At 41.4% G+C, this 16,321-nt stretch overlaps 1 protein-coding gene across 4 annotated transcripts in view; it reads left to right on the top strand.

Moving 5' to 3' along the window:
* The window catches only part of bbs9 (Bardet-Biedl syndrome 9), a 160,864-nt gene that overhangs the window by 42,183 nt on the left and 102,360 nt on the right, over positions 1-16,321 (top strand). For 3 of the 4 annotated variants that reach the window (XR_010165481.1, XR_010165480.1, XM_063880034.1), the window contains exons 14-19: positions 926-1,030; positions 8,559-8,573; positions 14,298-14,438; positions 14,913-15,008; positions 15,552-15,724; positions 15,826-15,978. Coding sequence is in view for 2 of the 4 variants with exons in the window: in XM_063880034.1 (XP_063736104.1) it covers positions 926-1,030; positions 8,559-8,573; positions 14,298-14,438; positions 14,913-15,008; positions 15,552-15,724; positions 15,826-15,978 (683 nt within the window). In the remaining 2 variants the exon portion in view is untranslated. The remainder of the gene's footprint in view (positions 1-925; positions 1,031-8,558; positions 8,574-14,297; positions 14,439-14,912; positions 15,009-15,551; positions 15,725-15,825; positions 15,979-16,321) is intronic. The other variant, XM_063880035.1, reaches the window with a different exon arrangement.

Genomic DNA, 16,321 nt, shown 5'->3' with positions numbered 1-16,321 from the left:
ACACACACACACACACTCAGGGTTCAGTCACCTGTAACATGCCAAGCTCAGGAACATCACGCCCCATTACACCACCACACCCTGTGTGTGTGTGTGTGTGTGTGTGTGTGTGTGTGTGTGTGTGTGTGTGTGTGTGTGTGTGTGTGTGTGTGTGTGTGTGTGTGTGTGTGTGTGTGTGTGTGTGTGTGTGTGTGTGTGTGTGTGTGTGTGTGTGTGTGTGTGTGTGTGTGTGTGTGTGTGTGTGTGTGTGTGTGTGTGTGTGTGTGTGTGTGTGACTGCATGAAGCCATTAGCTGTAATGTATCCTTTCCTCTCCGTCTGTATTTGATCCCTGCTTTTCCTCTCCAGCTTGTTTGCTCTCTCTCTCTCGTTCTCTCTGTTGGTTTTGGGGTATTTGAAGGGAAGCTACAAGTCATCACCCCTCTCTCATGCTGCATATCATTTAAGTGTGTGTGTGTGTGTGTGTGTGACAGGGTCTGGTATTGGGTTAACTGTATCCTGTCGTGTCCTCACCTCCAAATAGCTGACACTTACATTTGTGTGTGTGTGTGTGTGTGTGTGTGTGCCTCCTTGTGCTTCGTCTTTCTCTAATGAGAAACAGAGTGAAAATGGAACTTCTGTTCTGAAATAAAAATCACTCACACTCCAAATTATATACAAATTTGTAACAACACATATAAGTCAAAGAGGTTCTCAGGTCATTACTGTCTGGAAGTCTCTCACTGGACCCTCTGTGCCTTCTAAATGCCTTTCAAAATGAATGGCACCGATGCAAAGTTATAATTTGAAGTGCTATTGGTGATACTTATCCCTCTAGGAAGACCCAGACCAGTGGAAGCGACCGAAACTTGTGGAATAGTTGCTAAACAGGAAGTGATGAAACGAGATGTAATGTAAACACACGTGTGCTCTCTCCGTCTCTCCAGGTGTTGGCAAGTCCAAAGTTGTGGCATTCTCGGCTTACCTCAACGGCCGCTACCCCGCCGCCGACCTGAGCGGATACGTCACCGTGTCCTACAGTTCGCCGACAGGTAAACACACACATTTAGACACACACACACACACACACACACTCCCAGATTTCACGATGGTTTCCGTTTGTTCTACTTTAGCTCCGATCAAAACTGTTATTCTAGCGGTGTAATCATTTTGACCAATGGGTTCCTGTTTAACACAGAATAAATCAGTCACACTTACTACTGCACTTGTTTGGCCGTAACTGGGTTGGCTGTTCGTTTGTTTTGTAAAGGATAATATATTTTGTTGTTTCCGCTGAGAAAATAAATAGACGTTCCACTGTGTACCGATGGATGGAAATGTGACTTAAAATGAAGGCAGCTCTGATTGAGGTTTTCTGTAACTGTCCAAGTGTTCTTTTCTATTAACCATTCTTTAAGCCCTTACCATGTTCCCGTTAGTGTTTACTTCCTGTCTGTTTTCTTCTGCTGATTTCTTTCCATCTCTTTTACTTCTCTTGTTCCCTTTAAACATCTAATGCATGGGTGTCCAAACCATGGCCATTTTGAATCGGCTCTCTGCAAATTCTAAAAGTATAATGGAATATGGCCCTCAAATTAAACTTCTGCTTGTCTTATATTGTACTTCCCAAATATATATGTTAAAATATACTAATGAGCCCAATTTTCAAATAAATTCAGCTATTTAAAGTTTAAAACATTTTAACAAATCTGAGTTGAAAAACCCAATAATTTATTTCTATGACAAGCTTGAAATACCTTCATATGTACTCTTATTATCAGCAATCACGCATTATTCATCTACATTTAATTGATTTTGCTAACTTATCACTTAATTTATGAGGCCATATTCACCTCCAGCTCTTTGTATTTTTATCTGTGGCCCTCGATCAAAAATGTTTCAGACACCCCCTGATCCAATGTGTTGTTTTGGCCCCATCTGACGTTAAGCAACCCGAGGTCTTTCTGCGACTGATATGACTGCACTGTGCCGTGTTATCCAGAAATAACAGGCCACTGAATGTCCAAATTGACCAATCAGAATCGAGTATTCAACTAAGCTGTGTATTTACTACTTTTCTAAGAGGCTCGACAGATGAGATCAATCTCTCCTCACATTCAACATTTATTTGATATGAGCAACGAAAAATAATATTATAGTAACAGTGAAAGACTTAAAAATTGACAAACCAATCAAAGCAACACCTCCACTAGCACTGAGTCTACTTAGGTTATGATTTTAGCTACAGTCTGCTCTATAACATCCCATGCAGAGCACAGAATCAGCGCCGAACAGCTGCTAACAGAGCGCTGAGTCGGCGTTAGGACATCTGGGCCCAGTTCATCCCCCCTGCTCTCTCCAGGCGTCTGTTTCCAGGCCCTGCAATAATTCTGGAAGATATTACTTTCCCCTGCATACACACAAAACCACTCTTTATTTCAAATGTCACAGATGTCCTTTTTTCTTTTTTTTTAAATGCCGATTTCAGCGTTCGTACAAAAAGCAGCTCATAAAAAACAATCTGTGTTTTCATGCTATTGTTTCCTTTGGATCACATTTGCTTTGGCCAGGGTCTGCTGGTGGAACTGTTTCCCCTCCCTAGAAGCACATTTAATGTGAAATGTCTGGACATTTTGGGAAGTGGTTCTTTTTTTTGTTAAGCTTTATTGTCATGCTAAAAATAGCTGAAAATAAGGAGTATTTCCTAAGAAGCCAAGCAGCTGGGGAGAGGTGTGTAGGGGGCTGATTTGTGTTTTGGAAGGGTCCTGTTGCACTGGAGGTAGATTTGGAAAAGGTTTATTAAAAGTTGGATGAAGACAAGGCACGCAAAGGATGGAAAAAAGAGGACAGAGGTGAGGAAGGCTATGAGTTAGACGAGGTGAATTATACCAGGGTGGAGAAGAGGAAACGAGGGAAGGTGTTTCAGACCAAAGAGATCATTCATGAGGTCCAACACTCCCCAAGGTGATGGATGGGGTTATTACCTCCACCTAAAAGGTTGTGTTTGTCTGTCTGTCAGCAGGATTATGGAAAAACTTCTGGAAGCGTTTCCACTACGCTCAGTGAAGTGGTGTAGCAGGTCACAGGACACACATCACGAGGCGGCTCCTTTACTTAAGTTTTAACTTGGTTAGCATTGCGTTGTAGGACATTAGCGTTGTGGTGTAGGGATAATGGGGAAGATTGCTCCAAACTGGGGAAATTCACATAAACACCCCCTGAGTTCTGATCTCAGTAATAGATATCATATCAATAGATATTGTATTTTATGTCGGAGCATAAAATACGATTCATATTTTTGAATTTAGCACAAATAAAGATCTGTGACACGTTTATTTCACACGTTATGTTCAGCGGGATAATCTCCACATATTAACACCGCTTTATTGTAAGTCACATGACTACACGTCCCCACCGCTAAGCTAAAGGTGGCTAATCCATATTCTGTAGGAAACACATGTTTACGGTACTTACATGTTTTGTTCAGCAGGATAATCTCAATAATATTGTCACCACAAAGCATATATGCAATCTCCAGAAGTAAAAAGCAAACGTCTAACGACCCCGCCGCTAAGCTAAAGGCGGCTAATGTTCGTCATGCGGACGTTTGGTCTTCTCATTTAGACACTTGTTAGCGACCTCCATTTTTATGACGCAAAGAAGCTTCAGACATTCACCAGAGGGGTATTTACATGAAAATCTCATACGCTTGTATAACCACGGACCTTATTTTCTGGGAATTCAGCCCAAAAAGTATTTGAAATATTGACTTATAGACTCATTCCTGCACCACTCTCTGCACCATCATGTATCTGCTGGTGGTGAACTGTAAAGTTGTCATCTTTAAAAGCACATGCGTGTGTGTGTGTGTGTGTGTGTGTGTGTGTGTGTGTGTGTGTGTGGTTCTATTTCTGTGGTTGTGTGTTCCTGCAGCGCTAATCTACGTTAAGGCCTCGTCTCCTCACATCCTCTAAATGCTCTCCTGCTATGGGAGGAATGCATCACTTCGTCTCTATCTCTTTCTTTCTCCGGGGGTGGCGATGATTACGCCCCCCCCCCCACACACACACACACACACTAAACCATCCCACCTAGTGGCTACTGTGCCCATCGTTAAGCCCTACAAAGGCTTTGACATTTAAGAACACCGTCGACTCCTTAAGCCCTTCAAAGGACGGTGGGCTGCAGTCGTTACAATCTAGAAAGAATTTCATTAGTGCTCCTGTGTGATTTCCCTAACCCCCCGACAATGGGCTTACACAAACTCACTTCAGAGGGATCAAGTGGTCAAGTTGGCATTTACAGTGCAGTGTTAGCTCGAAGACAATGGGCATGTTCAGCCGAGCTGTCAAAGATAAGTTGTGCGGATAATTTCCCTCAAACACCGCCAGCCGTGATTCACTGGTAGCCGAGCCAGTTCATGTGGAAACCGAGAGAGCCGGTTGGCAGTGTGTATTGTTTTCTCCTGTTTCAGTGAGGCTGCCAGAGTGACCAGCATCTCCACATGTTGATGTCTCCAGGAGGCTGCAGTGTTTGGTCTTTCCTTGTTTAACGAGCAGGTCTGTGATCCATTTCCAAAGAACCGTTGGTAGACCGTGTTCTCAGCTGTGTTTGTTTGTCCGGACAGTACAACAAAGATTTATTTACAGATTTGGTGGTGAGTTGGGGAACTGGCCAAGGAACCAGAGCTGGATTTCTTTTATGGATTCATTGGATTATTTTCTAGGGAATTTAGGCACTTTTTTGGATATGGCATGCTTGTTTTATACCATACCTGATTTGATGTCGATCTGTTGTCATTTAAAACCTTGTTTTGGTTAAAATAATAAATTCTGAAGCGTGTGAAGGCTTGAATGGTAGACATTTGGAATCTTTGTGAGTTTCTATTTCGTTTCTTTCCACAATTTCAATTTTAAATGAACAAAATATCCTTTTTAATCTTGTGTATTGATAAGGTAACTTGCAGCTTGGATTATGAAGTATTGAATATATCTATGTAGTCTTTTCTTCAACGTCTCTGGACATCTCTAACCAGCCGTCACTGTTGGATATGCTAATAAATAAAAGGAAAACTTGCTTTCTGACCTCCAATTCTACCACAGAATTTGACTCAGTGTTTTTTCTCAGCCGTTACAGGAGGTTTCAGAACAGGAAAGACTGATTGAACACTAGCTGGCTGCAGGCCAGGATAGGCTACTGTGTGTGTGTGTGTGTGTGTGTGTGTGTGTGTGTGTGTGTGTGTGTGTGTGTGTGTGTGTGTGTGTGTGTGTGTGTGTGTGTGTGTGTGTGTGTGTGTGTGTGTGTGTGTGTGTGTGTGTGTGTGTGTGTGTGTGTGTGTGTGTGTGTGTGTGTGTGTGTGTGTGTGTGTGTGTGTGTGTGTGTGTGTGTGTGTGTGCTTTCTTGCTCCATTTGACATGTCCTTTACACTTAACTGGAGCTTTCACTCAACACTGAAGCTTTTAGTTCTTTTTCTTCTTCCTCTTTGTGTTGATTTTACCTTTTCTCTTTTAGTTTTACCGTTTTCTCCTCTCCAATTTCCAATTCCAACTCTCTCTGGCGATGCAGTGGGAAGAGGTTGAGAAGAACTAATGACAGAAGGGAAGAGTTTTCTTTAATAATGCATATTTCAAGATGAAAGTTACCCCGTCAACAAACAACAATCAAACTGGCTTTAAATTTAGAACAGTGGAGAAAAATGAAATCAAACGCTCGACTGAACTGAAAACTCGAGGATACCAACGAGGCTGCAAAAGCCCCAAAAGTCACGATTCAACAAAAGAAAATAATCATTTGTTCAGAGGATGTACGATCTGCATTAAAGATGACGGTTTAGGATTAGATAATGCTGGTTTTTGTTTAAGACACGCTTCCAGATAATAGTAAAGCTAACTATTATCTGCTATTTCTTAAACAAACACTAAGACACCCGTTAGGAATGCATTAAACCACCATTAGTAATGATGAATTTGAGTTGTATGATATCTACCTGACGCTCAGTTCTGTTCTCTTTAAACACTTCGCAGCTTTCCACCTGGAAGTCTGATCAGATTCTAAGTGGACGCAGTGAAGTGTTAATTGATTGACATGTAATTACAATGACACACATCCATTATCATAAAGGAGATATTGCATGATGGGACGCAGCAGTAAGGAAGCGTGACTTTCCTCGAGTTTAATAACTTGAACTTTCTGACTCAGCACCTTAGTGCCTTTTCCATTGGCGCGCAACCTGCCATCTGCTTCTCGTTCACTTTTGCAGGAAATCCTCTTCAACCAATCAAATCGGAGCTTAATCTGCCAGACTCATATCGCCACAGCCTTAAAGTTAGAGAAGCAGGAGGCCGACGGTTTAAATCCCCGAGCAGCTGGGAGATCTAGCACTGAGGAGCAGGGATAAAAGATGCTCACTGTTTTCTCAAGAAAAATTCCCTTTCGGAACCCAAGTCTTATTTTCATAGTTCAGAGTTACTTTACTGCTCTTTCTGAAGGTTGGCAAATTGCTAACAGTCCTGAAAAATTAAGATGAAAGAGGATTTATTGGTTGCTTTCCACATGCAAAAGTACTTTATAGACATAATAATATGAGAATATTCACTTCCATCGTCCAATTTGTGCTACAAACACCCTGAGATATAGTTAGGTTTTAAAAGATGAGATGTTATACTCATCTTCAGGTGTATATCAGTATGTAGTGTCTCTACTTTAAAGAGTCCTCTCCTGCTGATGTTCAGGTGTATATCAGTATGTAGTGTCTCTACTTTAAAGAGTCCTCTCCTGCTGCTGTTCAGGTGTATATCAGTATGTAGAGTCTCTACTTTAAAGAGTCATCTCCTGCTGATGTTCAGGTGTATATCAGTATGTAGTGTCTCTACTTTAAAGAGTCCTCTCCTGCTGATGTTCAGGTGTATATCAGTATGTAGCGTCTCTACTTTAAAGAGTCCTCTCCTGCTGATGTTCAGGTGTATATCAGTATGTAGTGTCTCTACTTTAAAGAGTCCTCTCCTGCTGATGTTCAGGTGTATATCAGTATGTAGAGTCTCTACTTTAAAGAGTCATCTCCTGCTGATGTTCAGGTGTATATCAGTATGTAGTGTCTCTACTTTAAAGAGTCCTCTCCTGCTGATGTTCAGGTGTATATCAGTATGTAGAGTCTCTACTTTAAAGAGTCCTCTCCTGCTGATGTTCAGGTGTATATCAGTATGTAGCGTCTCTACTTTAAAGAGTCCTCTCCTGCTGATGTTCAGGTGTATATCAGTATGTAGCGTCTCTACTTTAAAGAGTCCTCTCCTGCTGATGTTCAGGTGTATATCAGTATGTAGAGTCTCTACTTTAAAGAGTCCTCTCCTGCTGATGTTCAGGTGTATATCAGTATGTAGTGTCTCTTTATGTTTCTCATACTGCCTGTGCTGCAGCACCTCTTTTCACCCTCTGTCTGAAACCAGACCCCAGTCTGCTCTAATTGGTTAGCTGGCCGGCTCTGCTGTAATTGGTCAACAACTTAGAGATGTCCCGCCCCTTAGCCTATCACGTACAATGTGTTGAAGCGTTAGACAATAGAAGCGTGATTGTTACACAGTGATGTCACTATGTTCGGAAGTGAACAAAGGAGTCCAATGGAGGCATTTTGTGCAGGTGTCTGTGAGAGGAACTTCTTCTGGAGGGAACACAGGGACTTTAGTCTTTGCAGACCGTTTACATGCACTAAATAGCTTACACTACAGGAGAGGGAAATATCCCAACAGGCACAGTAGGGCGTCGTTAATGGACCGGAATCATCATAAAGGATTTTGGCTTTACCAGTTACCCTCAGGCCACAACACAGATTATATAACATATTTGTTTAAATTATATTTAACGATGAATCTATATTTTTAAGGGAATGGAATCTTCCCTCCACGGTGATCTATTGACCTAACCTGCAGAGTGCACACACGGTTTTTGAATGGCTGATTATGTAGGGAACAGTTTTCAGATGATTCGCATCTTCGTTGCTCAGTCTCAGGCGCCCTTAACAACGAGCAACATAAAGAGACCTGAAATAGTGCAATAGATATAACGGTGCAAGATGTGTGTGTACTGTCCAACAGAATAGATACTGTGTACTGCAATAACATACACATGGGGAATAATCAGATCTATGAATGGACCTTGTTTTATGAATCTTATAGCCTTTTGGATCAGAGTTTTCCTGAGTCTGGTGGTTTTAGTAAAAGTGTGGTGACTGTTGGAAGTATTAATAATCATTTTATAACCATAGATGTCCTTTCTCCACATTCCGTCAGACTGATTTTTATTCTAAGCCCGTGACGAGCAGCTGTTTAATGTTGGATTTGGACATCTTATCATAATCAGGATTGGCTTGGCCCTCCGCTCTGCTCCACCGGTACTTTCCAAGTGTGTGGGAAGCTAACCAAAGTAGACCCAGAGTGTTTGTTAACTTTGTGCAGAGAGGTTTTCCCAGGGAACCCCCTCCTCTTCCAACAGTAGAGCGCAGTTCTTCCAGTGCTGCTTTTACAAACGTCTGTGTCTGTGATCTGTCGCCTTTTTAACCTTTCACTCTTCTCCTCTTCCTCTCTGCAGAGCTTAATCCAAAAGGTGAGTGTTTGCTTTGGAGAGAATAGAGCAAGTAGACCCCCCCACACCACCCCTCCAATCACACACCCACCCCACCCACCCACACACACGCACGCACGCACGCACACACACACTTTATACACAGGCAAACAAGTACTGCAGATGTACACATAAACATATATTTTCTGCATTATGGATTTTCCATTTCAATATTCTCTTACACGCAGAAATGCAAACATAAACAAAACTAAACCGTATGCATTCCAACACACACTCTCACACACACACACACACACACACACTACTGTATATACAGGAAGAGACCACTGCCTACTGTTTATGTTCCTGAAACACGATACTTGGCAAGAGTGTGTACACACACACATACACACTGGTACTGTACGCACATACACACTTGCTCACTGTATGGAATAAGTAAATATCCACTTATATCCTTTTATGCTCAATTTTCACACACACACACACACACACACACACACACACACACACACACACACACACACACACACACACACACACACACACACACACACACACACACACGAGTGTTCCTAGTAGTCAGTCAGTGTTTGTTTTAGTCCATCTGAGTTTGTGTGCTTTGATACAGAAAAGGATGTCCTGTAATCTATAGTGGGCTTAGAGGCCCTGCAGTAGTACACACACACACACACACACACACACACACACACACACATACACACACACACCAGCCACACACATTGAACTGTTTTGCTCCCACTCACAACTGCAGATTATATCCGCCAAATACAGTCTTGGGGAAGCGTAAACTGTCGTGTTTCTGAGCTTCTTTTTTTTTAAAGAAAGGCGGAGTTAAGAACATCAGTAATGCAACATCAGTTCACACACACATCTTGATATACAGTATGTACCAATTTCATCAGCAGTGTTTATTAAACATCAATGAAACATAAAGCCCGAGGCTCTTCAGATGCTATTATTCACAGAGTTGTGATTATAAATATTAATGATATCATATAAGGGGTGCCGACACTTGTAAAGCTTGTGATCATTGACGACTCCATCCATTACATCTGGTCGCATTAAATAAGGCGACACGTGTTCTGTGTTTAGTTGTTGCATTTTATTTCATTTGTTTAAAAATATTGTGTTGGTTTTGGAAACGTAAAGGGAAATCTCGCCACCTTTTTATGTTGACGTTAATCAGTGCGTCCTATATTGACCCCGAAAGCTGCTTTCTCCTTGGCGGCAGGGCTAACATGTACCAGAATGCATTGTGCTTGAGCTTCTGATGCCCAGGGCGCCATATGGTTTTGCCCAGCAAATTCAGCCTCAGACTTTTTTGTTTCAGTCCAAAACTCTGCAGAATATCCTCCCTTATAACATCCTCTGCACTCATAAACCTGGAAGCCATTTGTGCAAAGCTAATTCACTTTACAGACGAAGAGAGATAGGCGTTTATTTAGAATCACTTCATAAATCCCCGGGGGAATTAGATTTTGAGAGAGATGTCCATTCAATTAAATAAATAACAAATACCATAAACATATTTTCATAAACATGAGAAGTGAAAGTAAGAATTTGCACAAAAAATAAAAACAAGGACATTTATTTAAACATAAGAAGATGAAGTAAAATGTCCATTATTCAGTAAAATGAAAAAGTAACTCTATTTAAAAAATCCACCGGTTTAGGAAGTTATTTCTTCTCAGTGGCATCTTCAGCATGTATGCCCTCTGGCTTTTCAGAGGTAATAGATAGAAATCGAAGCTTTAAAAGCCGGTAGTTCTTCCCTAAAACTGCTATGTCACTGTAATGTCAAATGAAGCTGCAGATTTAGCTTTCTTTGTCACTAGCATGCACTGAAGAAATCAAGCTTCAACCCAGTCATTTACCATCAACACTGATTGGACCTCCACTCGGATAATCCTAGTTAAGATAAAGATCTCCGTTATTATATTATGATAAGAAAATGTGTTGTTCATTTCACACAGTTAGACCGATGTGTCATCAAAGAATAACATTTATCCACACACACACACACACACACACACACACACACCTGGGCTCTGTGCCTCGCTTAAAAGCTAGCTGCATAAGAACATGATTTGTGGAGCACAGGGCTGACTGTGTGTATCACAGAGGAAATGATAAAAACACACACACACACACACACACACACACACACACAATCACACTCACACATTAAGAATGATCGTATATATCGTACACACTAAATCAAATGCACACACACGGCTGACATCACTGCAGCTGTGGTGAAAATCTGATCCTGTACAGTGGTCCTCTGCTCAAATAAACTCTGTCTGACGCACGCACACACACACACACACACACACACACACACACACACACACACAGACATTGATATGGCAATCATCTGGTTGTAGGGAAATACTCATGAATCTGTCAAATAATTGAGATTTTGAGTTGTAAATAACACACTGTTGGAGTGCATTAACTCCCTGTGATCACAGACGTAACATACACTTACTTCTCTTCATTTTGAAGTATCCATGCGATATTTCACTATTTACTATCGCAGCAAAAGTACCTCAAAAATATACCTTATTGTTTCTATTTTATACATTATACTTCTGCTCGATTACATTTTGGCATTCAATAATGTAGTTTTTAGTCCTCTACATTTACCACTTTAGTAACTTAACCGATTCCAATTATTAGTAATGACCAAATACACGTTAAGATATCTGACGGCAGTTACAAAGTCATTCAAGTTGCTTTAACTTTTCCAGCTGTGATGGACACTAATGCAGCAACTTAATATATAAGATTTTAAGTTGGCTCATTACCTATAACAAGTACTAAAGATCTCCAAGTTATACCTTTGTACTTTTGCTCAATCAAGATCTGGATGCAGGACTTTTAATTGGAACAGAGTATTTTTAACAAATGTGTTAATCCAGTAAAGACAATTTCTTATTTCATATACTTGTACGTATTTTCGGGCGTCACATGCCACACTATGTGACATTCAGGTACAGAAGCTGCTCTAACTGCAGTACAGAAGCTCACAGCTGAGGACCAGTATCGAATGAGTGGAATAATCCGTAAGACAAACACAGAAACCTCAGTGTACTGTAAGTGAGACGTGATGTTTGCTCAGTTACTCACTCTCTGGCTTCACACACACACCAACAGTCTGCTCTTTGTCCCGCCTCTGTGTCTTGTCATCCTCTAATCATCAAACCAGACTGAAACTGTGACATTTGACGTAAGCACCTGACGCAACGTTTGGTTTTTGCCAGAGCACCGCAGACGATCCAGCTTTTAAACTCAGCTCCTGTGCACATGACGTGACTCAGGATACACTGGAGTGGCTTGGAAAGTGTAACAGTGTGTGTCTAATAAAACTACTTCATGAGAAACATGACACGAGTCCCAGATATGCAAAATAACTTTACCACAGCCACAGTTTTGCTGTCTGCTAAGCTTTGAACTTCAGGAACCAACGCATGTTTAACTCTAATCTGCCTTACAGGATCTATATACACAATTTATACACACATTAAGCTTAACTACAATAAGACAGGTATAAAATGAAGTCTCAATTCTTGTTTAATAAAAAATACAACTAAAAACTTATTATTATTATTTATTTATATATGTTTTAATGTTTATATAATACATTATTATTTATTTGTACTCTTTCATTTTTTATATTTATTTTATTTTAAACACTTATTTGTTTTTTACATTTTGTTATTTAATATTTTTTGAATATTATTTAAGATATAAAATATTATATTTCTAATTTATTTTTACTAATATATATATATATTATATTATTTAAAAATCCTGAATAAAAGAACACGTGATCCTAACCCCCCCCCCCCCCATAAAACCTCCAGTATCCCTCAGGGTCAGTTTTGGGGACTTTCAGTAATACGATACAACCAAGAAAAAAACTAAGTAAAGCAAATAAAGTGAAAATCAGAGAGGATAAATATTCCCGGCAGATGTTTGTGGGTTCATATCAGGTTTCAGGGTCTCTGTTTGCTGATTCAGTCTGCAGGTTGAATTATGACTTCCATTTGTCGCTCTAATTATATTTTCAACATAATACACATGTGGAGGCCATCTGCAGATGTGTTGGATATGATGCTTTTTAATACTCACACACACACACACACACACACACACACACACACACACACACACACACACACACACAGTAAGACGAATACACACACACTCAAACAAACTGATAGACACACTTGCACAGAACTGCACACGGACAAACACACGTGTAGATTCACGGAGGGATGCACATGCCTATAGAGACACATACAGAAAACACACACACACACACACACACACACACTTTTTCCAAATGATGGCCTCTCGTAGAACCTGTTCTTTCCCGCTCACTGCTCCTCTGTTTCGCTTGGCTTCTCTCTCTCTCTCGCTCTCTCTCTCTCTCCCGGTTCATGTGTTCAAATTGAATTGTACACATAATCATGTAATGATAGCAGGTCGGGATCGAAAAGGTGTGCAGGTATTTATTAATATCTGAAATAACCTGGAACGCCTGCCCCTCCCCCCCCTGCGCCTCCCCCCTCCAGTCTGTTTCTCTCTCTGCTTTATATCCACTGGTTCTCTCTCCTGTCCTCCTCCTCTTCCCTCCATCTCTTTTTAACCACCTGCACCACCCCTCCCCCTCGCTCTGTTATTCTAGCTAAGTGTAGATTTCTGCAGAGCTCAGCACTGCTTTAGCTCAGGACAAGGTGAGGGTTGGCCGCCTCCTCGCCTCCTGTAGTTTTTTCTTGTTCAGATTTCCCTCCGCTACACACCTCCAAACCTGGTGTTGATGTCAAGTCTCTCTCAGAAGCTCATGTTATCGGAATGTTTGACAGTGTTGACGAACCTGACTGCTTAAAAGAAAGCCGATAAAACAAATTTTAAAAAAGACCTCGTTTGATTTGTTAAAGGCGAGTTTTGCGGAAGTGGCGCCACTTAAAGGGGAAGTGGGAGGTGAATTTAAATGTGTTCTTCAGGAAAAGAGCTAAAGGAAGTGGAAGAAGAGTGTGTTTTCATTATTGTAATGTATTTATTTATATATATTCAACATAAACCAGATAAGACTTACTTTATTAATCCCAGACTGGGAGTATGAACATAGAGAAGAAATGGAAATAAACCAGTATTATACATATACAGTATATATACAGTTGGACTATGAAGATACAGAGATAGATAGATGGATAGATAGATAGTAAACTGTCGGACAACATTTCACTTCTTGTTGTACTGAATAATTACTGCAACACAAGTTTATTTATAAATCGCATTTCAACAAGAAGCAATTAACAAAAAAAAGGCATTGAAAGTCATAGTGCAGAAAAACACATTTAAAAACATATGAAAACAGTTATAAGAAAGCCTCAAATATTACCAACTAAACCATCTGAAATGAAATAAAACGGGTATAAAATACAAGTAATAAAACAAAGCGTTTAGTCTTGATTCAAAAGAAGTTTACAAGAAGTTTTCTGGGAGTTTCTTCGAGATTTATGGAGCATCGACACGTAATGCTGCTTCTCCATGATTAGTTTGTTTAATTAGGATGTCAAAACTATACGCTTTTAGTTATTCATTTGCAAATATTCAGGAAACTTTTAAGCATAGACGGGGGAGAAAATGCAACAGGCAAAGGAAGAATATTGGTTAAAGATCGTCCTTCTCCGGTGTATTTGCTTTCCCCAGGAGTTCCCAGGGTTCTTCAGTCCAAGTTCAGTCTTCCTCTGGCGCTGGTGTGTGTTCCTTCCTCTCCGGCCAAAACCACCAAGTTTAAGATCACCGTGGACACCAACCAGCCTCCAGTGGATCTCAACGCCCTCTTCCCAGGTAAAACACACACATCATATACACACACACTCGCTGAATCACACTCATGCTGGAGGGCCAAATGACACGAGCATGATGGGAAAGCTTGGAACGGGAACGAGAGCAATGTGAAGCTGTGCATGTGTGTATACATTCATAGATGCAGTGTAATCAACTGTTATGTGTGTGGTTGTGTATTTATACGAGGGTATTTATTTATTTCTGAGTCCCTACATGTGTGTGTGTGTGTGCGTGCGTGTGTGTGAGCCCTGGGAATCTCTGCTCTGCCTCCCAGTTATCTGACCATCAGCCACAATCAGCAGCAGCTCCGACGTCTAAACACACACTCGCTGCTCGTTGTGTAAGCTCGCGTTGTGTGTCTTTGTGTGAACAGTGTGACTGTATCTCCTGCACCTTTTTGTTGGCGTCTTGCATCGCGATACGTCGTCCTATCTGTCTCATCGCGCTGCCGTCTGTCTTTGTCTCCCCTCGCAGAGTTTTCAACAAAATCTGAAGATAAGGACGGGAACAGTTTGGCTTTCCAGTTCCTGTCAGGAGCCAAGGTGACACTGGTGGCTTCAAAGACCTCCCGTGAGTCTCAGCACGACACACTGCACAGGATTCTCACCCGTTGTCCTCCATTAAAACATGTTGGGAGGGGGGAGGTTACAGTTGCTTTATTTACACTGTGACAGCAAAAGTGACATGCTAAATATATATAAAAAGCACACTTAAGCAATACAAAAAAAGGACTCTGAACATAGTAAGGTTTGAGATATTATAAAAAGTATGTTTTGCACACTGATTATTGTTATATCACAGTAGAAGTACCCCCCAAAAAGTGTATATATTCCACACTACAGGTGTTTTGCACCAGATCAAAACTAGTCTGTATTGCAGAGGGTCTACGAGGGAGGCAAGGCGACATTTTGAAATTCTACATCAGAGAGTCCTCATATTGTTGAGTGACACTCTGAGATTGACTCCTATTATATATTTTGGTTGCTCAGATATCCTTGGCTTGTGTTTCTAGTAAAATCAAACTCTACTTTTTCTCTTTACTTATCAAATCACATCAGCACGCTTTTAGCCAGCCCGTGTTAATGTGTGTTTGTTTGTTTACCTGTTTGTCAGAGCGTTACCGTATTCAGAGCGACCGTTTCGAGGACACGTGGTTGGTTGTGAAGGAGTTGGTACAGAGATTCGATCAGCACTTCTCCATACTGGGAGTGAAGGACTTCAAGAAGAGCTTCAGTGGACCGCTCCCCCTGCAGGAGTACTTCCTGTCTGTAGACCACCACTTCCAGGTAGGTAGTTTCGGCCTCAACCTTTGCCTAAGTTTACCCTGAGAGTTTCCTAAAGTGTGTGTTTTGTCTCGTGTGTGTGTGTGTGCGTGTGCGTGTGTTAGCTGCGTGTCAGTGCTCAGCAGTACCAGGATCTGCTGTCCGAGCGGGCCGTTCAGTTCAGAGCCATCCAGCGCCGCCTGCTGACCCGATTCAAAGACAAAACCCCGGCGCCCCTGCAGAACCTGGACACACTGCTGGACTCCACTTACAGCCAGGTCAGACACACACACACACACACACACACACACACACACACACACACACACACACACAGCGATGACGTGTCAGTGCAGATTTACAGTGTGTGTGTATTCTGCTGATTTATTGGACTTCCTCTCTTTAGGTGATTAGCTGTGAGCTCACACCCCTTCACACACATGCAAGCAGTCACTTTAGTATGAACGGACACAATCTGTTACACACACAGTTGTACCTCACGGTCATGTGTATTGATGTATTGTGTGTGTGTGTGTGTGTGTGTGTGTGTGTGTGTGTGTGTGTGTGTGTGTGTGTGTGTGTGTGTGTGTGTGTGTGTGTGTGTGTGTGTGTGTGTGTGTG

The sequence above is a fragment of the Eleginops maclovinus genome, chromosome 3 (assembly GCF_036324505.1).
Source record: "Eleginops maclovinus isolate JMC-PN-2008 ecotype Puerto Natales chromosome 3, JC_Emac_rtc_rv5, whole genome shotgun sequence".
In the NCBI taxonomy this organism is placed as follows: domain Eukaryota; kingdom Metazoa; phylum Chordata; class Actinopteri; order Perciformes; family Eleginopidae; genus Eleginops; species Eleginops maclovinus.
The sequence above is the reverse complement of the archived record's forward strand: the minus strand, read 5'-3'. Positions and strand labels throughout refer to the sequence as shown.